Source organism: Adiantum capillus-veneris, chromosome 19 (assembly GCF_014529385.1).
Source record: "Adiantum capillus-veneris isolate H3 chromosome 19, ASM1452938v2, whole genome shotgun sequence".
Classification (NCBI taxonomy): domain Eukaryota; kingdom Viridiplantae; phylum Streptophyta; class Polypodiopsida; order Polypodiales; family Pteridaceae; genus Adiantum; species Adiantum capillus-veneris.
In genome coordinates, this window is record NC_140949.1 from 63,676,536 (window position 1) to 63,700,062 (window position 23,527).

Below are 23,527 nucleotides of genomic sequence, written 5' to 3' on the forward strand. Positions count from 1 at the left end.
TGCCAAAATCTGTTCTGGAACGAGTATCTCCTCATTTTCCTCCACTTCGGGTTGCTCATCAAGCTCCCCATCATCGGGCACATCGCCTTTAAAAGGCTTCAGGAGACTCACATGAAAAGCATTGTGAATCCTCCAAGTATCAGGCAGCTTCAGTCGAAAGGAGACATCATTTATCTTTTCGGAAATCTGGAAAGGTCCATAGTATCTCATGCTAAGCTTTGGAAAAAGCTGCTGCTTTTCCTTTTTCTTTCTCAGGCGTGTCTTCTCAAAATGTAAGAGCACCCAATCGTTCTCTTTTAATTTCAAATCGCGACAATGTGGATCTGCTGCCTTTTTGTGTCTTTTTTGAGATATCTGCAAAGCCTCCCGGACCTTGGCAAAAGCCTTGTCTAAGTCCCATGTGTACTCGTCCCCTTTAAAAATCTATTTTTTCATGCTTAGGAAGGGTGGAACCTTCGTAGTACCTTCAATAATCTCAAGTGGCGCCTTCCCCGTCGAAGAGTGTATCATGTTATTGTAGGCAAATTCCACCAAAGGTAAATACTTTCCCCTTGAGTCTTCTAATCCGAGATATAAGACTTCAATAAATCTAGTACCACTGAATTAGCAATCTCTGATTGCCTGTCATTGTGGGTGGAACGATGATGAGAACTGCAACCGCGTGCCAATGTTCTCCCAAATAGCCTTCCAAAACAAACTCGTGAATCTAGGGTCTCTGTCGGAGACAATTGTCTCAAGCATGCCATGCAATCTGAAGATTTGGGCCACGAACAATCTCGTTAAGTGATCCGGCTTGACTGTTTTCTTCATTGGAATGAAATGAGTCTGTCAATAACAGTCCAAATTCCATCGTGTCTACTCTGTGCTCTCGGGAGATTAAAAATGAAATTCATTGCAATACTTTCCTAGGGGCGGGTCGGTATGGGTAAAGGCTGTAACAATCCTTGTGCTTTATGCCTGTCAAACTTGACCTTATGGCATACCGAGCAATTGCGTACAAAATCGTACACGTCCTTCTTGAGTCTCGGCCAAAAGAAGTATCTCTCCACACCTTTCAAGGTGGTAGCAATGCCGCGGTGACCCGTAAATGGTGGACATTGGCATTCAGTTAAAAACTTTTCCCTCAACGGTTGTGTAACGCACAACATCGTTTTCTTCATTAAGTAGCCATTCCTAATGGAATATCCCGCTACTACCTTCCCATTCCGAATCCGAGTGAAAATATTTGCAAAATTTGTATCTGTGGCGTACTGATCGACTATATCCTCGAAGCTTCTATGATCTATCGCGGAAATAGCAAGCTTCCGAGACAAAGCATCTGCCACCAAATTCTTCTGTCCCTGCACATGGACAATCTAGAAGTGAAACTGTGACAAGATGTTCGCCCACCGCATTTGCTTTTCTGATAGCTGCTTCTGTGACAAGAAGTAGCGTAAACTCTAGTAATCTGTGAAGACCGTAAAATCGGCTCCGAGTAGGTAATTTCGCCACTGAGTAAGAGCATGGATAACTGCCAGAAGCTCTTTCTCATATATCTGTGCTGTCAATTCCGGCCTTGAGAACAATCGGCTCTTGTAGGTAATGACATGGCCTTCTTGCATTAAGACCTCACCCAGACTACGACCACAAGCATTACAATATACTTCAAATGACTTCTGCAAATCCGGCAAAGTCAAAACTGGTAATTTTTCTTTCAATGTCTGAAAGGCAGTCACCTCTGTGGGTCCCCACGAGAAAGGGACTCCTTTCTGTGTCAAGATATGCAAAGGGGAAGAAACCTCTGCAAACTTTCTAATGAACCGCCGGTAGTAAGAACATAAGCCCAAGAAGCTTCTAACTTCATGGACATTCTTCAATTCGGGCCAATCACGGATAGTCTCTCTCTTGGCCGGGCCCGTCTGCACTCCTGCTATGTTGAGACAATGTGTCCCAAAAAGTGTATCTCAGGTAGGAAAAATTCACTTTTCTTTGCATTAATCACCAACTTGTGATCTCGTAATGCCTGAAAGACTTGTATAGCAGATGTTCTCCATGTTGTGCCTCATCCTTGGAGAAGACAATAATGTCATCAAAGAAAGTGTCCACAAAAGATCTATACTCTCTGAAAATCCTGTCCATCATTCGGTTAAAGGTCGCTAGAGCATTGGTAAGCCCAAAAGGCATCACCAAAAACTCGAATAAACCGAAGGTCGTCCTTAAAGCTGTCTTGTAGACATCTCCCGGCGCGATTCGGATCTGATGATATCCGCTCTTCAAATCGATCCTGCCAAAACAAGAGGATCCTTGTAATCGGTCTAGAATCGGAAATCTGTTCTTGATGGTGATTTTGTTGAGAGCTCTATAGTCAATGCACATTCTCCAAGATCCGTCTTTCTTCAATACGAACAACACCGGAGAGCAATAAGGTGAAGTACTCGGCTGGATAAGTCCCTTTTCCAAGAGGTCTTTCACTTGGTTCATAATCTCTTCATTCTGGGCTCGACTCACTCGGTAAGGTGGCCGGTTCGGTGGTGTGCTTCCAGGTATCAGATCAATGGTATGATCCTGAGGACGAGCTGGTGGCAACTCACATGGCAGGCCCTCTGAAAAGCAATCGGCATGAGTGTGGAGAAAATCTTGGCGTTCTTTATCAAGGTCAAAGCATATTCGACCTTCAATCATCGTTCAGTTTTCTCCAGAAAATCAAGGAAAGAAGCTGAGTTTCATCAAGTACAATCTTTGTGCCCTTCATTTGTCAAAGTCGCTTTCTGAGCCCGATAGTCAACCACGGGATTGTTCTTTTGGTACCAAGGGATTTCGAGGAGGACGTCACAACCTCCCAAGGGCATTACTAGAAGTCCTCGTGCCCTAAACACCCCTGACATTGCAAACGAAGTTTGCCAATGATCGGTGTAATGGCATCATCCCGTCCGGTTGCGGCTAGAATTACCTCCGCCTGTGGCCTCAGCTTGTCGGGCGTCATTCCAAATCGAGCCGCCAATTCAAGTGAAAAGAAGTTGGCCTTGGCTCCTCCATCAAAGAAAATGAGGGCTTCTTGATCTTTCACTTTGCCCCAAGCTCGGCAAAGTTCTGTACTCTCATCAATCGTGCTTGGGTCAGTACCCATGCAATCTGGAACTAGTCCTGCTTTCTTCTTGCCTTTCCATCCAAGATCCTCAGTTGCTTTTGGACTCTTTGGCCTGTCTTCATCTTGTTCTTTCTGTGCCTTTTTAGGGCACTTCGCAGAGATGTGTCGTTTTTCCCCGCATCTAAAACACTTTCCCTCTTTGAGATAGATAACCCTTTCTCTAAGAGTGTGTCGGAAACGTGTATCATTCTTTTCTTTGCTTTGGGAACTCTTTCTCTTTCTACTTTCATTGTGAGAGGTCTGTTGGGTTCTCTGTGTCGAGATCTCATCAGTGGGGTAGGTCAAATTTCCCGAATATATCGCAAAAACCCCGTTTCACATGACCCATCAATTCTTCAAAAGAATTCAACTTCTGTTCCAAGCAGTAGTCTTGGATCTCTGTAGGAAGTCCACAGCAAAACCGCTCAATCTGTTCCTTAAACAAGACATTCGTGAATCGTAAATGAAGAGGTTGGTAGAAAAGAGCTTAAAATCTCTCGCAATAAGCGTCCAAAGAATCTCCCTTGGTCATCCGAAGATGATTCCAAGCAGTTCGTATATCTCTTTCGTACTCTCGAGTCAGCCAATAAAAAGCTTTTCAACCATTTAACCGGAGCTTCCTTTCTCAATAGAAGAGTGAACCACCATGTTCGAGCATCTCAGAAAGGATTCAAATCGAGTGTCCACCTTCTTTAAATTCTTTTACCTTCTTGATTTTATCTTCGAGGAAGTCATATTGGTTGGCTTTATTAAAAAAAAATGTTTCATTCCTCAGGTGTATCACCAATCTCGGGTCCTTGGAGTACATAATCAATCTGTTCACACATACGCCAATCTGCAGTTGACGTTTGTACTCCTTTTCTGGCAAACTTGTACGAAAAAAAATTTGCCCAAATCTTCATTCTTTTCTTCAGTTCCTGCGTCGGATCTTCAACTTTTTTTTCTCTTCCCAGTGAAGAGGTGTCATCTTTGTCAGATTCTTCACCAGAACCCATGTGTAATCTGGGATTTTTAATGGCTTTATGCCTTGTAAGACAGAGCGATGAAGACGGGAGCGCGCCTGATGCGCGATGTATGAAGGGTGGGAGAGATTGATAGGTCCGGGGTCGGGTCCGGGGCTGTAAAAAGGATCGGATCCTCCGGAGAAGAAGAATCTTTCTGTGCTCTGATACCATTGTAACAAACTTGGACACTGTAAGTCAAGATTCTAACGCGACACAACAGAGATTCACTTCAAAATAGTTCACAATTCACAATTGATTCGACACGGCCCGGCGGAGTTCTGTGCCTAGAGATATTGGCCCCAAAGACTGACGCCCCTTTCGGTATTTCTTTTTGTATTTCTCTGTGATTAAAGTATAAGGGAGTGGGAGGGGTCTCACTCTTAGACTCTGTGTCCAGATGCTCTGCAGAGTGGGAGCCCTTCCCACTTATTTATTCATTACAAGGGATGCCAAAAGCAGAGCCCCAAAAGCTTCAAAATCAAAAGCTTCATTTAAAATAAAGCAATGCTTCTAGAATAGGCTTAAAATAAAACAATTTCCCCCAAAAGCTTTTCAGCCATTGCGTAGGTTTTTCCACTGCTTTTCCCAACGCAAATTGCGGAGATTATATCGTACAGTTTCCACGTCAACCTGCTTCCGTAAATCACGCCGCAAATCTTGGGTTCTGCCATATGGTGCCACATCAACATATCTTCTGAGAGTTGCAGCTGGGGGGTGTGTGTACCACCGCAACGGTCAGCCACGTTACCCTCAGATTGTGAATCTTTACCTTGAAGCATTCGGTTTAGCATAGTCTATTCCGATAGAACCCCGATCTCAGCATGTGCGAAATTTGGTGCAGCGGGCTTGCAGTGTTGCACAAGAGGGGAGTCACTCCGCTCCTTTGTCAACAGATTGCCCCGATTTTTGTTAATAAAGTCACTGATGTCCCTATTGTGTTTCAGGGATACTGTGAGCTGACAATATTCTGCTGTAAGGACTTTAAGATTTGGAATTCTCGATAATATGATACTGATTTGTACTTGACTTGTTTAAGTGCAGGAACTGATAGAAGAAATGACTGCAGCATTTCGGTCTGATAAATCTCTATAGACATGATTGCGATAAGAATTAGTCAATCCGATATCTGAGACGTCCGGAGTCGATCTAGATGCAATTGCTAAATACGTTGCAGATTAATCATGGTTTGAGATTGGAATGATTGTTGAATGTGATTTGTCATGTGATGTGACTGTCGATTGGTACATGTGCTAGATGTAATGTTCCTAGTGCGTCGGTGCTAATAGTGAGTGTCTGCTAAGACAGTTGATGGCCTGTGTCTGTTTTGCAGGCGTAATCGAGGGCGATTACAATGCTTTCAAGAGGGGGGGGGGTATGTCACAAACTGGTGACTTGGCATGCTCGGACATTCACAGCAGGCCAGCAGAGACAGTCCCGGAAAAACCGTTGACATGCTGACGTGGCATATCGTACGGACTTCCGTGATTTGCGGCGCTAAAAGCGACTGACCTGGTGACGTGGCAAAGTGTATGGAAACCTGTTTTTGCACTGCTGAAAAGCTGCGCAAGCTGATTTTGGCCGTTTTTGAGTCAATTGCTTTACTTTAAAAGCTTTTGAATGAGAAGCTTTTGGGGCTCTGTTTTTTGGGCAATCGTTGTAAACCTAAAAATTAGTGGGCAGGGCCCTTACAACTCAGAGTATCTGGACGTAGAGTCTGAGAGTGAGAACCCTCCCACTCTCTTGTACTTTGAACACAGATTAATACAAAAAGAAACACCGAAGGGGCGCCAATCTTTGGGGCCTATATTTCTAGGCACGGAACTCCGTCGGATAGTGTCAAATCAAGTATGAATTGTGAACTGTTTTGAAGTGAATCTCTGCTCACATCTTTGCTGCGTCGCGGTAGAATCTTGACTTGGAGTGTCCAAGTTTGTTACAACGATTGGGTGCTCTTACGTTTTGAGAACGCACGCCTAAGAAAGAAAAAGGGAAAGGAGCAGCTTTTTCCAAAGCTTAGCATGAGATACTATGGACCTTTCCAGATAAAAGTAAAGATAAATGATGTCTCCTTTACACTGAAGCTGCCTGATACTTGGAGGATTCACAATGCTTTTCATGTGAGTCTCTTGAAGCCTTTTAAAGGCGATGTGCTCGATGATGGGGAGCTAGATGAGCAACCCAAAGTGGAGGAAAGCGAGGAGATACTCGTTTCAAAACAGATATTGGCACACAAGGATAGAAAGATTAAAGGTAAAGTGATTAGGCGGTTCTTGGTTAAATTCAAGAACTATCTTGCATTGGATGCGAAGTGGATGGAGGAGGAGGACCTAGCAGATACTCCTCAGATTTTGTAACTTTACCTAGAAGCATTCGATTTAGCATAGTCTACTCCGATAGAACCCCGATTTTAGCATGGGTGAATCTAGTGCAGCGGGCTTGCACAAGAGGGGAGTTGCTCTGCTCCTTTGTCAACGGATTACCCCGATTTTGATATAGAGTCACTAATGTCCCTTGGGTTCCAAGGATACTGTTGGGCTGACAATATTCTGCTATATGACTTAATGAACTGGAATTCCCGAAAATGAAAATGATTGATTTGTACTTGACTTGTTTGAGTGCAGGAACTGGAAAACGAAATGACTGTAGCATTTCGGTCTCATAAATCTCTATAGACATGATTGCAATAAGGATTAGTTAATCCGGCATTTGTGAGGTCTCGACTGGATCTAGATGCGATTACTAAATACGTTGCCGATTAATCATGGTCTGAGATTTGGAATGAATTCGAATGTGATTTGTCATGTGATGTCAAGTGATGTCCTGTGATGTCCGGTGATGTGATTGTCGATTTGTACAAGTGCTAGATGTGTTGTGTCTAGTGTGTCGGTACTAACAGTCAGTGTCTACTAAGACAGTTTATGGCCTCTGTTTTTTTTGCAGGCGTAATCGAGGACTGGTGATCTGATTACAATTTTTTCAAGAGGGGGGTATGTGACAAACTGGTGACATGGCAACCCCATAAGTTGTCCCAACTTATGGCAAAGTGACGAGGGGACCCTTGGGGACACGAGAATTAAAGCAAGCGATTGCTGACGTGGCTGGCATACGGAATTCCGAAAATAACGAACTGTATGGATCTCCGCGAATTCGCGCTGACTGCCGTACGGCCTGTTGAAAATTACGATGACAGCTTTTGGTAGTTTTGGACGACCAATTGCTTTTGGAGTTTGAAGCTTTTGGGGGTTCTTCTTTTAGCAACCCTATGTAACCTTTATCTCGGGCAGGGCCTCACTTCTCAGAGCATCTGGACGTAGAGTCTGAGAGTGAGACCCGTGGGCCCTCTTTGTACTTTGAACATAGATTAATATAAAATGAAATAGCGAAAGGGACGCCAGTCTTTGGTGCCAATACCTCTGGGCACGGAACTACGTTGGGCCGTGTCGTCTTTGTGAACTGTTTTGAAGTGAATCTCTGTTGTGTCGCGGTAGAATCTTGACTTGGGGCGTCCAAGTTTGTTTCAGCCCGGGGGGGTACCCATTTCACGTAGACTGATATGTTGTATTGACAGGTCTTATGCTCTGGTACCATGTGAGTGCGTGTGCGTTGGGGGAGGGAGAGAGAGAGAGAGAGAGAGAGAGAGAGAGAGAGAGAGAGAGAGAGAGAGAGAGAGAGAGAGAGAGAGAGAGAGAGAGAGAGAGAGAGAGAGATGAAATATTATATTAACGTCTTCAAAAAGGCCAAAATGACCTATGAGACCAATCTGTTTCAAAATGGTGAATCTAATACCATGTCTAGGTACAAAAGAACTAGATACTACTACTAGTATCCATCCTCATATGCACTCTGAATATCGAGAGTATGGCTCGAATCCTCTGCTGTAGTCTCCATCGATGCCGTGTAGCCCCTCTCCTCAATCGTGGCGGTCTGCATCTCCGTAGCTCTAGTGCTCGGTCGATGAGAGTGCCGATAGTGGCTGAATGAGTGTGGGCTGAGCTCTGCAATGATGACTGCTCCTCTGGCTGTCCCATATCTAGTGAAAAGAAATCTATAATCTGTCTCTGGGACTCTCTCTATCCCCCCCCCCCCCCCCCAAGTAAAGTGTCTCTATATCTGTGTAACTCAAGTAGATATAGCCCAAGACATCTGTGATCCTCATAACTCATGACCCTAGTGAAAGGTCCGAAATCCTCTTTGAATAAGTAGTGGAAACGGCTCTGTATCTCATAGTACATTGTGCAATGACATGTAATTTAGCTCTCTCTTTGGCTCTAACTAGCATATCCTGCTGTCTGCTTTGGTATCCCTCTAAATCTATCAGTCTCAATCTCCAGCTGATGTGAGGATGTGCATATCTGACCAATGGCACACCGCAAACTATGAGACATATGTGTGTCCATGTAGGTGGGTCGAATCACAAACCCATCTCTTGTGAGGTGGAGAAGATGCTCTCTATAGAAAGCCATCTTCGTGCCCAACTCCTGTGGCGGCTCTATCCATGTCCTCCTAGTATCCAACTGGATCAGGTCCTGACGAGAGAGAGAGAGAGAGAGAGAGAGAGAGAGAGAGAGAGAGAGAGAGAGAGAGAGAGAGAGAGAGAGAGAGAGAGAGAGAGAGAGAGAGAGAGAGAGAGAGAGAGAGAGAGAGAGAGAGAGAGAGAGAGAGAGAGAGAGAGAGAGAGAGCGCACAATCGCTAGATGTGGAAGAAGGGGCGATTGTCACAAACGGGAGTGCATAACAATATAAAATATACATAGAATTTATCACTTAATACTGAAGCCAGAGGAAATAGAGAGAAATAGATAGAGTGAGAAGATCGACACAGTACTGGGGACCAGAAGATGGGCTGGTCCCCCCTCGTAATAGTATCTTTATTACTGAGGAGAAGTCTATACAAGCACTTGAACCGAACGTATTACCACGTTCGTTCTAGAATAAGACTTGATGGTTCCAGGAAGCCTCCGCTTCCTATTCGTAGGGCAAAACCCTATTCCAAGGAATTTCTGTTCCTTATTCCAAATCCTCGAGAATCAAGGTTCTTGCCTTTGGATCTCACCTTCCAGACTCAGGGCATGACATCCTTGCAACTCTTTTCTGACTTTGTTCCCAGATTCCTCTTCCTGTAGAATAACTCTGCTTTTCTGGACATGAAGTCCTTCCCTTGGGAATTTCAACGTCCGGATCACATCTCGAGAGTCTACCTCTCTTCGATCCGTGGATCTGCTTCCCAAACTTGTGTACGAAACCCTTGGGCTGATTTGGCTCTAGTTCCTTAGAGCGCTTTCTCCTGCAGAGGCTCATGCCTTCCTCTGCTCCTACTCCCTCACTAAGAGGAAGTACACCTGCAAGCAAATACTTAGAGATCATAACATGGAAATCGTTACCTTCAAAGTCTCGACGCTCGAAACGCAACTCGGTTCTCAAAAGCAATTCCCCGAAAGAGATCTCTACATCGAAAATCCTCTCTTCCAATCCTTCACACAAAAGAGGTGTGTTCTCGGGTTCCTTCTCGTAAATCAGCCCCGTCTACGACGTTTATGGGCTGAAAACAGAGAAGAAACAGCAGCTTGTCGCGATGGAAACACGCTTCTTCGCGAGACAACTCGCGCACTGGGTCTTGGCGACATCAGGTACACTTGGGACAGTCATGGGCATCACCAGCAAACGTCTTCTTTGCGGGTGAACTCTACAGCAACATCTCCTTCTTGCAAAAACTGATCCTCCTCTCTGGGAGAGGGTGTGTGTTGCTTTTATAGCTCCTTGGCCACGGCAAAGATAGCAGAGCATTGGCTGCTCATGTAGAGATCGCGACCATTTTTCGTTTCCCCCCCCCCCCCCACCCCCTCGTTGTTCCGCCAAAAAAAAGGAGAGAGAAAAAAACGTTGGCCGATCTGTTGCCTTATTTATCAGATGGCTGTCCACTTGTTAAGTGGGTGGCCGACGTATTTTAAAAATAGTATGAATCTACCCAAAAACTCAATAAAACCTTATAAGTTAAAAACAATGCTTTCACAGCACTTTCCAGGCGTCCCTGGATGCAATCACATACACACTTGCAATGCAGACATAGACTTCCTTGCAGGAAAGCATCTGCTTTCCCGAAAAGCAATCCCGCTTTCTCAGAAAGCATCTGTTTTTCCTCAAAGTTTTCTCTGAATCCATCTTTAATCAAGTGCTTGCTTTTCCTTGTGTACATTTCTAACACAGTTCGGAATTTCCTCCTGACTATGGATATTCCCTTTCCGATGCACCCGTCACCCACCTTGTGACGCATCAGGAATACCCATCACCTAGTCCTTTCCTACCGGACTTACGGTACAATCTCCTTCACGATGCTCTATGTCACCCATCCTATGACGCAATAGAGATGTTCGTTTCCGGCTGGTCGGATACTTCTTTCCGATGTTCCCTGTCACCCAAGGTTGTAAGGTACGTAGTATTCGGTACGTGTTTGGTATGTACTGTACGTTGTACCGTATGGATTGGGCCATAAGGTACGTAAAATTCGTAATATATATATATTTTTAAAGCTAAAAATACAAAGAATTTCAAATTTATATACAACCTATCTAGTTTAAAAACACTACACAATACTTAAACATAGCCACAACTTTCAAAAACACTTAAAACCCCACAAGTTAAGTAACCGCTAGAATCGAGTCCAAACCACATGACATAGTGTAAGTCAAAAGTACATAACTGAATGCTGAATCCCGATACAAAAATAACATAGTCACTCAATAAAGAGTCTGGGTGGCTCAAGCAACAAAATAAAAAGCATAAATGAGTCATGACAAATGTCCAAGTCCCAAGACCCAAAGCACTGGGCAATCACTACTACTCAAAATCATCATCAGAGGCTGATGAAGACTCAAAGAGCATGTCTCCATCTGTCAAGACATTTCCCTCATCATCATAATCGGGCTCTCTCTCCTTTGGCACAGATGCTAGGGGTGCATCACCCTCATCTGGATCATCAGCCTCTGAACTCTGAGTGTGGATGAGTCGAAGAGCCTCATTGGCTCGTCTACGAGCAGGCCGAACGGGTAACTTTCCTCTGCAAATGCTCTCTCTCTCTCTCTGTGCAACCTCTGGATCTGCAGCAGCAATGCGAAGAGGAATACTGTAAGCTCGAGAGCGAGATCTAGTGACCCGGCGATCCACGCTCTCTAGCTCCCTGTGCAACTCTCGAAGGATCTCCTCCTGCTCATCTCTAATCCGTGCATCGACCTCCTCCGCAGTAGGATCTGCCACCATCTTCAACTCTATGGGATCCACCTACAATGACAAGACAAAAGTTAAAACAGAGTCCATGATTCAACACTGTCTTTTGATCATGGACTTGTTTTCATAAATGTGCATGTAAATCTCACCTGCTTGGATGTCCCCAAGGCATGAAAGCTGCGCACAAGCCGCATGTTAGCACGGCAATAAACCAGTCTCTCTAACTGCTTGGTGCTAAGACGATTGCGGATCTTCGTGTGAATAAGAGAGTATGCACTCCAGTTGCGCTCGCATGCCCCAACTGAGCAATCCTACAGCAATTCAAATAGCGAACACTCATGGGTCACAAGTGTCACGTGTGGCAATATAGATTCATCATTCAATAATTATAAATTATAATTCAGACTTCAGTATTCACCTGAGAAAGGATGCGCAATGCAAGGTGGCACAACTTGGGAAGGCCTTGGCGTCCATAGTTCTGCCACCAGGTTAAAGGAAGCTTGGTAGCTTCCTTTCTCAATGCTACGGACCGCACAAAGGTGGGTCCTAAACTGTTCATGTAGCTACTCATCTCTGAATCCAGAATCAATTGCTCATCCTCATCATATATAATGTTCAGATATTCAGAGCGTAGTGTGAGCAATGAAGCCTCCTCAAACAATTCTTGACTCTTGTAGAGAGGATGGAGAATTGCAGCCATCCCATGGATGGGACGACGCATGAACTGCCATCGAGTCTCTACAATAGCCAAAATATCATCACAACTGCAAACAAAATAGTCACAGTAAGTATGTGTTTTGAAAAATTATAAATAGACATGTCACATGAGGACATTAGAGCACTTTGTAGTTTGTACTTACCGATCCTGTGTCAATGAGGTACATCCAGAAATGTGTGTCTTCATCTGCATAAACAGATGATACACCAACCCAAGTGTAGAGCCATCCATGTCTGTGACCCGTAGTAGTACATACAATGGCTGTAGAGCCACTGCCAAGGACTGCACCTGTGTCCAGAAGGTCTCATCAAGAACCTTTCTTTGAATGTACTTAGTCGCCTCTGATTTAGCGTGGTGCATCAATCTCCACTTTGGATCCACAACTGTCTGCAACAGTGGATCTCTCAATCTGAACAGCCTCTGAAGCACCAGATACATGTATGCAAATCTGGTCTTCGAGGGACGCACCATGTCTACTGTGCTGTGGCTCCTGAAGATTGCCAAGGCCTGGTGTTTTTTGCGGAAAAAAGTGGTAAGCTTGGACGCATCAGACACTGTAGGTTGCACCCAAGGAAGTTTGCCTATGTCCTCCATGAGAAGGTCTAGGCAATGTGTAGCGCATGGTGTCCACACAATGTGCTTGAACTCAGCCTCCACCATATCCCCCATGGCCTTGCAATTGGAGGCATTATCAGTGACCACCTACAATGAGTCATGACAAGATATTAAATGAAGTGTGGACATTATTTTGTTGGACAATGTATGCAAAATTCAAATGTGCATGCCACATGGTTAGGAATCAGTATCTACCTGCACGACGTTCTTCTCCCCAACCTCCTTGACGGCTTGGCGAATATGTTTAAAGATGAACGCCGCAGAAATGCGTTCTCCAGCTTTCTTTGCATCCACGGCTCGTAAGAAGTATGTGCCCAAGCAGGAGGAAACAAGGATATTGATAATGTCGCGCCTCCGCGTGTCACTCCACCCATCAGAAAGAATAATGCATCCAAATTGTTGCCACCCAACCTTCACTGGAGTCAATGCTCGGTCTATGGTCTCTTTTTGGTTGTCAAGCATGGTAGTGCGCATCTTTTGGTAGTCAAGACCATTCCAGGAATCTGTAGCACCAACCTGTGAAATAGCTCTCACTCGATCATTCTTCAACACATTGAATGCAATGTTGCACTCTATGAGAGTCCGCGCAATCTCCATCTCTGCAACTTTCTGTCGCTCTTTTACCCATGAATCACTGTGTACACGTGATGGCAATGTGGTTTGCCTTGGGCCACGTACACCCTCAACCCCACCTGCACTTGCTGCTGAAGCACTAGCACCCTCATCTTCAGCCTGTGAAACACGAGCTCTCTTTCTACTAGTACTTGCAAATGATGGCGCTGCAAACGCAGAGCCGCCAATATCTCCAAGTAATGCATCCTGCAAGGCATCCTCTGCTGCTGTTGCTGCTTCACGTGCTCCCCCTGACTGTGACGATGCAGTATATCCTGGAGGAAAATGCTCCAAAATCAAGGCATCCCTCAATGCTTGCGGGATAGCCTCGCAACCCCCACAATGTCCAGTGGTGCCAATAACAGTGAGGTGCTTCAAAACCTTGGTAATTGTACTGGTCATCTGCTCTCCGCAGTACTTGCACACCAAGTGCGAGTCCCTGAACTTGCTTGGCCTCCTGTGTTGACAACTCTCAGGACATTGGTGTGCTCGGCCCAAAGAGGATTAGGTCGACGAGGCATGATAACTCTGCAACACAATTAACGCACACTTCAAAGTTGAATACAAAACTTACAATCTTTCGCGAGGTCAGGACTCTAGAGTGCCTCCTTGAGGCTTGTAGACTCCAAACACAAAGGGAGGGAGGGAGGGAGGGAGGGAAGGACCTTATCGGTGACGTTCCACCCTTCCTTGGTCTCTGTGCAGAAATTGTGCAGACTCCAGAGACTGTTTTTTGCTACTCTGTTGTGGTTTTTTTTTTAATGCCTTGCACGTACGGAATGATACCGTACGTACGGATTCCATACGGAAGTACCGTACGGTACTGAATGCATCCGGAAGTACGTACGGAAACAACCCTGCTGTCACCCATCCGATGTGACGCATCAGAAGTACCTGTTCCTGGTGGCCTTACAGATATTCCCTTTCACAATGCTCTTGTCATTACTCTGAATGACGCACTAGGAATACTCTGTACTCGGATGTCTCCAATGAGAAAAACCATCTAACTTAAAATTCCAATAATTCATTTAGAATTATTTTTCCTTGGTGTTCCAAGCGAGAAAACCCTCTCACTTATAAATCCAATAATTCATTTAGAATTATTTTTATGTCAAATGAAGCCAATTTAGCAACATCCCTCTCACTTATAAACAGTTGGCCTCAACTGTAGAGGTCCAACTGAACTGCCCGGGGAGAGACCGAAACAATTCAAAATCTTGCTCAATGGTGAGTTGAGTTGGTCCTTTCTCAAAAGAGAACTTACAAATTAAAATAAACAAAAATTCGAAAATTCAATACTTACCTCATTGGTTCATGTCTTTCCTCTAGTACCTCGAGGATATCCTTCACCAATCATCAAACTTACGAGCCATGCAAGAAGACGTCATTCGCGTCCTTCCAAGAGATCGGAAGTTTTCTCATCCGAGAATCTCTTAAATCATTTCCACCTTCTCAATCCCGAGAAGAATAATCCTCTTAGAAATCAGTCTAGGTCTATGTCCTTGCGCGTAACCTTGCGCTATTAGTCCTGAGGATATTAAACCTTTTGTGTCCTCCCACATAGGGAATGCCCAGTCATAGAGCATTAATCTCGATCTTAGAGCAAAACCCGCTCATCAAAGAAACTTGGATTTCAAATGTGGAATTCTACGAGCATAGGCCAAGGCTCTCTCTTGCTTCTTCCCTCATAAAGAGAGTATTCCTTCACTTGTGCGAAAAGCACTACCATATCTTCCCTTACCGGGTAGGGGGTGTGGGCTTAAAGAGTACTCAAGCTTAATGAAAGCTTTTCTTTGCTTGAAAACTCAGAATGGTTACTTTATAATTTCCTACCCGCAGTAGCAGATAATCTGTTCGAGAATTACCGGATACCAGATCAATAGTTGACCTTCCGGCTAGTTGAGCAAACCACTTTATCGCATAAGGCAATGTTTTAACTCGATTTTACTCTCATAAACACTCGAGAGCGATTGTCCTAGTTAGACATATGCATATGTCACGGGGACGTGGCAACTGTTAACTATGTCACGAGGACGTGGCAACTGCTAACTTTAGTTGTTGGTTTCTTTCCAAGGGGTTTTGTTTTATTTTTGAGACCCTCTTCTTGAAGTAGCAAACGGTCGGACATTGCATGGCCAATGTGAACGGTTGTTTCACCCGTAGATGGGTAGTGGTCGGCACTGGAATTCGTATGGTAAGAGGATGTCTAGGCTCAGAGCAAGATCATATAGGTCCCCCCGTCGCACTTAGTAAGTTGGTGGATACTAGGAAGTGAACTCAATAAAGGCCTAAAGTCAAGGTGTGACTACCAACAGAAAAGTATCCGACAGTTGGGCCACATTGCATTTTTGGATGCGGTCCCAATGAGGATAGATGGTCAGAAGACCAGTGGGAGCCCAACGGAAGAGTCTCCTAAAATTTAGGGAACTGCTATTTTGGGCCGAGAAATGTGTTCGCGTCATTACCTCTGGTATGACTAGGGTAACATTTTACAACTCTGCCGCGAAGTCAACTGGGCGACCAGTTGGGAGATTTTTAAGTGGCGAACCCGAAACGGGAAAATGCTTGTAAATGCGCCAAGTGGCACACTTCTGTGCACTTGCCTCACCAAGGAAAAATGGGCTCTGATTTTTAAGCTGAGAGGAGCCTCATTTTGCATCTGGCACAGGTTAAGAGCTATGGAGTGCTTCCTTTCCCTCTTATGTACAGTGTGGTGCTAGGAGTGATGCCCTGCACGCTACACAGTGCTCTCTCTTTCCCCTACGTGCAGTTATGTGATGCCCCACAAGAGGGCTCCTCATTTGATTGATGTACAACTGTGTGGGTTCATGCTGTTGTGCCGAGGCAAGAGCCTCCTTGAGTAGGAACAGGGGTAGCTGACTGGTACTCCAAGGCAGGCACCGGTAAGGGTCATAACCTCACCGTACAGGTGCAAAATCAGCGCTGTGTATGCGCTGTAAATTTGACTGTTTTTCAGCCATACAGACGCGAGGACCATTGTGAATCGTGCCCCACTGGCAGAGGATAGCTAGGGGACTGTTTGGGGCTGAAAACAGGGCAAAAACCAGTAAATACAGCGTGCTGAATTTACTGTTTTTGGGCAGGAATCAGAGGGTATACGTCAGTAGAAGCGAGTTCTAGTAGGGGAATTGATTTCGTGCAAGTTTTGGGGCTGTTATGTCGCCGAAATTTGGCCAAATCAGGTAGTATCTTGCGGGATACAGGTGAAAGATTCCCGGGACTCTTCTTTGTAATTTACCCTCCTAAAGAATAAAGAAATACCGAATGGGACGCCAATTTTGGGGCCTACAGGTTGTCGGCGTCTGCTCGGGGCATTCTAGCTTCCGAGCCGTGTGTGTATTCAAGTGTTAATTCCCGTAGCAGGTTTCCTTTGCACGTTTTTCTCTGTGTGTGTCTAAAGTAAAGAATTTCGGGTGAGAGCCAATGCCTACCGCCCCACGGGCCGGTTTCATGGTTTCATTGCCGGGATATCAATCACTTTTTCCTCAAAGAGTGAGCCTGGATTGTTTTGGGTATAGACAGACTACAGGAACGCGGGATTACACTGTGGCCGACAAGGGGAAGGGCATTATGGAAGAGGGTTCCTCTTCAAAGGATAGGCAGGAGATTCCTATGGTTTTTGAGATTGGCGAGAGCTCACGGCCACGTTAGTCTGTACCTCCTGTCAACGTGAATGTCCCTCCAGTAGTACAGGGCTTTATGACTGTGCAACTTGAGGATGCTTCGTTCAAGACTCAGTTAGTTGCTGCGGTGAATGTCTTTTCGCAGCTGGTGCAGAATTCGAGGTTTATGGAGTTCTTGCAAGCGCCACCAGTGCAACAGCAAAATAGGCAATCTACGCCGCGTACGGAGCTTGTTGATGCGCAAGCCCAGGTACTTCATGTGGCGCAGGAGGAAAGGGAACACTCGCATGTTGCGGAGTCGGGGGCTCCAAAGCAGGTTCCTCCCGTGCTTGAACAGGTGGCTAGAACGCCTATTCCATAGGTTATGCCAGTTCAACCCGCCACCTTTCAGAGCCAGCATGCTGTCTTGAATGGACTGGGAGCTGGATACCAGGCAATGCACTCAGTTTTTCCACCACCCACGGTACATCTTGGGTATTTCGGGGGTGGATCAGTGTTCCAAAGTATGGCTGGTTATGCGCCTAGAAGTCAGCCGTACATGCTAGGAACAGTGTTCGGGGGTATGCAAGGCATCATGCCAAACCCCATGTATGGTAGTATCGGCATGCAGCAAGGTTTCCACTGCAACCAGGGCCAGTTTGGGGTGCCATAGGGTCATTTTGGCATGGCTGGTTTTTCTGGACAGCAGCTAGATATTGCACCTCTGACGCAAAATGTGAATGGCCAAGATGTGCCGATCATGCCTACTCCAGTGCCCATGTTGCAGACCATCCCTTATGACAACTTGGGGGCACTAGAGAAGCCGAAGGCTTACAAAGAAGGTGGTGTAGCTGTAAAGTTCAGTACCTTCATTGGTTTCGAGGATAAGACGAAGGCTCTTACCTTCCTCCAGCAGTTTGATACAGCTTATGCGGGAGGGAATTTTACAGAGGCCTCGAAGGTCAGGAAAGCTGCCACTTTCTTAAAGGACAATGCGCTTACATGGTGGACGACATTGTTAATGCAAGGACAGACACACGCCACTTGGGTTTACTTCAAGCAAATGTTTGCATTTGCTTGGCTATCAAATGAATTTGAAGCCGACGTCATGACAGATTGGCACCAGCTTACGTCAGCTTCGTGCAAGAGCTTGCTGGAGTACAATAGGAGGTTTGTAAAGCGTTACTCTCAGTGACCTCCTACAGATTTGTGCCATTGACAGAGCAGATAGAGAAGTACTGTTGTGGGCTGCCTAAAGGGCTTCGCGATTACTGTACAAAGAACAAAGTGGCTACCCTCACTCAGCTTATGGAAGTTGCGAACACTGGTCTTGCCTTGTTGAAAGGAGAGGACAATGGATTTTCGAGAAACGACAAAGGAGGGCAGCAAAATAAAAATTCAGCGAAGAAGCCCTTTGTGAAAACGGCTCCTGATGCGTCACAGGGGTCAGAAAAGGCCACCAAAGACAAGGATTCAGCCGGGATTTCTGGAGCGCAGGCAAAGAAACAGAAAAGGAAGCCTTTTGTGCGCAAGTCGCTCGAGGAAAAGAAGGTCCTAATGGCTGAGAACAAATGCTTTATATGTGAGCAGCCTGGTCACTTTTCTATCAATTGTCCACAAAGGAAAAGACCAGTTGACTCAGAGGATAAAGAAGACCAGAAAGGCAAGAAGCCTAAACCCACGGCAGGTTTAGTGTCAGACATGGTGGGTGACAGGCCCAACACAGATGCCAGTGAGTTATGCAGGGCATGGGGTAAAGTTAGGGATCAGACGTCACTCATCTTCTTTGATCCAAGTGCCAAAGCCAACTTTATCTCACCAGAGTTAGCAATGAAGCTTGGCATCAGAGCTGAAGAGATGGGGTACACAGCAGAGGTAGGGTTGGCATGTCCTGGCCACTCAGAGTGCGTTACTCCCATCATTGAAAAATTGCGTTTACATATTCAGTCGTATGTGGACACAGAAGAGTTTTATATCATGCCGTTGGAAGGTTGTGAGTCTGTGACGCCTTGTTGGGGATCCCGTGGATGTTCCGAGTGCATGGAGTCTTGGATGCCTACAACAAAAAGATCACTGTACAGCATAGGGGCAAAACTCACATCTTGGATGTAAAGCTTAAAGGAGAGTCTGTCCCTATTGTATCTGCTTCTGCTATCACTTCTGTAATAAAGAATCATCTTTCTGTGTACTTGATTTTTGCACGTGATGTCTCAGATAGTGATCAATCAAATTTATCTGTGTTAGATAAAGAAAGGTCAGCATTTTTGCAAAAGTTTAGTGACTGTTTTTCTGATTCATTACCGTTGCAATTGCCGCCAGAGAGACCTGAGGACCATCGGATAGATTTGGTGCCAGGGTGTAGCCCACCAAATAGACCTCCCTACAGGGTTAGTGCGGTGCAACAGAAAGAGATTATGCGCCAAGTTGAGGAGTTATTAGAGATGGGGCTGATTCAGCCTAGTTCTTCACCCTTTTGCTCCCCATTGCTCCTAGTGCAGAAGAAGGATGGCTCATGGCGCATGTGTATTGATTACCGTGTGTTGAATAAGAATACCATCAAGAATAGGTTCCCTATTCCTAGAACTGATGATATTCTCGATCGTTTAGAGGGTGCTGCAATTTTCAGCAGGATAGACCTTAAGAGTGGGTACCATCAGATTCGTATAAGGCCAGAGGATGTGCACAAGACTGCGTTTAGAACGACATTTGGTCTTTATGAGTTTCTAGTGATGCCGTTTGGGCTAACAAATGCTCCTGCCACGTTCAACAGAATGATGGACCGGACTTTTCGCTCGCCTCAACAGTTTGTTGGGACGTTCTTCGATGATATGATAGTGTATTCGAAGAATGAAGAGGAGCATAGGCGTCACTTGACCATTGTGTTCGAAGAGCTGCGCAGTCACAGGTTACTTGTCAATCCTAAGAAAAGTGAATTCTTCCTCGAAGAGATCCACTTTCTTGGCCACATAGTCTCAAAGGATGGTGTTAGAATGGATCCCGCAAAGGTCGAAGCTACCAAGACATGGCTAGACTTGAAGACTGTGCACGATGTCAAAAGCTTCTTGGGATTGTGTTCCTACTATAAAAGGTTTATCCGAAATTTTGCAGAGATAGTTTCGCCTCTTCACGCTTTGCAAAAGAAAGAGGTCACTTTCAGATGGACCCAAAAAGAGATTTCATTTTTTAGTCTCTTAAAGGAAAAATTGACTTCAGATCCAGTTATTGTTTTGCCAGATCTTAGGAAGTCATTTGTGGTCCAGTGTGACGCGTGTGGCAGTAGCATCGGAGCAGTGCTAATGCAAGATGGACGGGTAGTAGCTTATGAAAGCCGAGTTTTGCAAGGGCCAGAGAGGACTATGCAAGTCTATGAGAAAGAGCTCTTGGCCGTGATTCATGCGCTTTCTAGCTGGAAGCACTACTTCTTAGGTGCTGATTTTGTTGTCCAAACAGATCATCAGACCTTGCGATACTTCTTGACACAGTCAAAGTTATCCGAAAAGCATATGCGATGGGCAAACATTCTTTCCATGTTCCACTTCCAGATTATGCATGTGGAAGGCAAGAAGAATGTTGTGGCTGATGCGTTATCAAGAAAGCCACAAATTTCAGCTGTGTCAATCCCTTATCATCATGAGTTAGACGACATGAAGGAACAGTATATTGCTGATGAAGATTTTGCAAGAATCTTTGAACAGTTACAAGAGGGGCAACATCACGAGCACTACCTCCTCAGAGATGGTTTTATGATGATGCATGGCAGACTTTGTGTCACTAGGCCATTGCGACATAAGGTCATGGAAGAGAGTCATGTCCCACCGTATGCAGGGCATCGTGGCATTGATGCAACAGTTAAAGCGGTAGAGACATTCTTTTATTGGCCTACCTTGAGGAGAGATGTGGATGATAGCAGCAATTCACGACGGTGACGATCAGCAGTCTTTTTCTGCTTTGCCTGAGTCTTCTCCAAGGCAACTTTAATCTTCTTATACAGCTCATCCATGTTCTCAACATATCGATCTGCCTCAAAGATCTTGTCCTTTGTATGCAAAATGGGAGGAACCTTTTTGCCGCCTTCAACAATCTCAAAAGGTGCTTTGCCAGTAGACGAATGCACCGTATTATTGTACGCATACTCAAGCATAGGCAAATACTGTTCCCACTTACCCTTATTATCTGACACATAGCATTTCAGCAGATCTAAGATAGTAGAATTAGCCTCTTCTGACTGTTCATCAGTTTGTGGATGAAACGAAGACGAGAACTTGAGCGTAGTGCCCATGTTCTCAAACAATCCTCTCCAGAACAAACTCGTCATGCGAGGATCACGATCACTGATAATCGATTGTGGCATACCATGGTACTTAAACACATTGTACGTGAACAAGCGTGCCATCTGATCAGATTTTATCTTCTTCCTGACAGGGATAAAATGGGCCTGCTTGCTGAACCTGCAGATAATGGTCCAGATACCATCATTCCCTGTTGGCGTTCTTGGAAGATCAAAGATAAAGTCCATAGCAATGCTTTCGGTGATTGGGTTCTGTTAAGGTTCGAAAAGGCAAGGTTAAAGAAGATGAAAGGCAAGGAATGGCTGTTTCTTAAGCTCAGCATGCGTTACTATGGGCTTTTTCAAGTGCTTAACAGGATCAGCGATGTGGCTTACAGGCTGAAATTGCCTGATGCGTGGAAGATTCATAATGCGTTTCACGTGAGTCTTCTAAGACCCTTCGTGGGTGATGTGCCGGAAGATATGCCAGATGAGGATCAACTAGAAGTTGAGGAACTTGATGAGATCCTGGTACCTGAGCAAGTTTTGGCACATAAGGACAAAAAAGTTAAAGGACAAGTTGCAAGATGTTATTTGGTGAAGTTCGAGAACTATTCGCCTATGGATGCAAAGTGGATGGAAGAGCATGAACTGTCAGAGTCACCAAATGTATTGGAGCTTTACCTTGAAGCCTTTGGGTTACAGCCTACTTATGCCCCAACCGAACGTGTGCAAAGGAGGGGTAATGATAGAGCTAGTACATCAAATGTACATATGAATTCAGTGTAATAAATGGAAATGACAAAAGTATGAAGGCCTCATTAAGTCATTTGTATCTATATGTTATGACCTATCTTGCGGATACATGCGATGATAAAAGAGTGTTAATAGCACAAGATCATCAGTGGCGTGTATTTATGGTATGCAATCGAGGACGTTTGCGATTTCAAGAGGGGGGTATGTCACAGGGACGTGGCAACTGTTAACTATGTCACGAGGACGTGGCAACTGCTAACTTTAGTTGTTGGTTTCTTTCCAAGGGGTTTTGTTTTATTTTTGAGACCCTCTTCTTGAAGTAGCAAATGGTCGGACATTGCATGGCCAATGTGAACGGTTGTTTCACCCGTAGATGGGTAGTGGTCAACACTGGAATTCATATGGTAAGAGGATGTCTAGGCTCAGAGCAAGATCATATAGGTCCCCCCGTCGCACTTAGTAAGTTGGTGGATACTAGGAAGTGAACTCAATAAAGGCCTAAAGTCAAGGTGTGACTACCAAAAGAAAAGTATCTGACAGTTGGACCACATTGCATTTTTGGATGCGATCCCAATGAGGATAGATGGTCAGAAGACCAGCGGGAGCCCCCAACGGAAGCATCTCCTAAAATTTAGGGAACTGCTATTTTGGGCCGAGAAAATGTGTTCGCGTTATTACCTCCGGTATGACTAGGGGAACATTTTACAACTCTGCCGCGAAGTCAACTGGGCGACCAGTTGGGAGATTTTTAAGTGGCGAACCCGAAACGGAAAAATGCTTGTAAATGCGCCAGTGGCACACTTCTGTGCACTTGCCTCACCAAGGAAAGCCAAGAAAAAATGGGCGCTGATTTTTAAGCTGAGAGGAGCCTCATTTTGCATTTGTCACAGGTTAAGAGCTATGGAGTGCTTCCTTTCCCTCTTATGTACAGTGTGGTGCTAGGAGTGATGCCCTGCATGCTACACACTGCTCTCTCTTTCCCCTACGTGCAGTTATGTGATGCCCCACAAGAGGGCTCCTCATTTGATTGATGTACAGTTGTGTGGGTTCATGCTTTTGTGCTGAGGCAAGAGCCTCCTTGAGCAGGAACAGGGGTAGCTGACTGCTACTCCAAGGCAGACACCGGTGTGGGTCATAACCTCACCGTACAGGTGCAAAATCAGCGCTGTGTATGCGCTGTAAATTTGACTGTTTTTCAGCCATACGGACGCCAGGACCATTGTGAATCGTGCCCCATTGGCAGAGGATAGCTAGGGGATTGTTTGGGGCTGAAAACAGGGCAAAAACCAGTAAATACAGCGTGCTGAATTTACTGTTTTTGGGCAGGAATCAGAGGGTATACTCCAGTAGAAGCGAGCTCTAGCAGGGGAATTGATTTCGTGCAAGTTTTGGGGCTGTTATGTCGCCGAAATTTGGCCAAATCAGGTAGTATCTTGCGGGATACAGGTGAAAGATTCCCGGGACTCTTCTTTGTAATTTACCCTCCTAAAGAATAAAGAAATACCGAATGGGACGCCAATTTTGGGGCCTACAGGTTGTCGGCGTCTGCTCGGGGCATTCTAGCTTCCGAGCCGTGTGTGTATTCAAGTGTTAATTCCCGTAGCA

At 45.2% G+C, this 23,527-nt stretch overlaps 2 protein-coding genes across 3 annotated transcripts in view; one reads left to right on the forward strand and one right to left on the reverse strand.

Moving 5' to 3' along the window:
* The window catches only part of LOC147434149 (sequence-specific DNA binding transcription factor ATNDX), a 161,438-nt gene that overhangs the window by 17,966 nt on the left and 119,945 nt on the right, over window positions 1-23,527 (forward strand). The window lies entirely within an intron of this gene.
* LOC147434150 (uncharacterized) lies at window positions 11,566-12,241 on the reverse strand. The gene is made up of 4 exons (XM_086489895.1): window positions 12,192-12,241; window positions 12,049-12,095; window positions 11,750-11,809; window positions 11,566-11,642 (listed from the first exon to the last, which is right to left on the reverse strand). Exons 1-4 carry the CDS (start codon window positions 12,239-12,241, stop codon window positions 11,566-11,568), a joined length of 234 nt encoding a protein of 77 aa, XP_086346021.1.

Excerpts from the sequence above, each read along its gene's own strand:
- LOC147434150 (XM_086489895.1), bottom strand. The coding sequence starts at position 12,241 with ATGCAGATGAAGACACACATTTCTGGATGTACCTCATTGACACAGGAT. Across the intron at positions 12,096-12,191 it reads ACCTCATTGACACAGGATCG|TTGTGATGATATTTTGGCTA; the intron begins GTAAGTACAAAC and ends TTTTGTTTGCAG. Across the intron at positions 11,810-12,048 it reads GACTCGATGGCAGTTCATGC|AACTATGGACGCCAAGGCCT; the intron begins GTCGTCCCATCC and ends ACCTGGTGGCAG.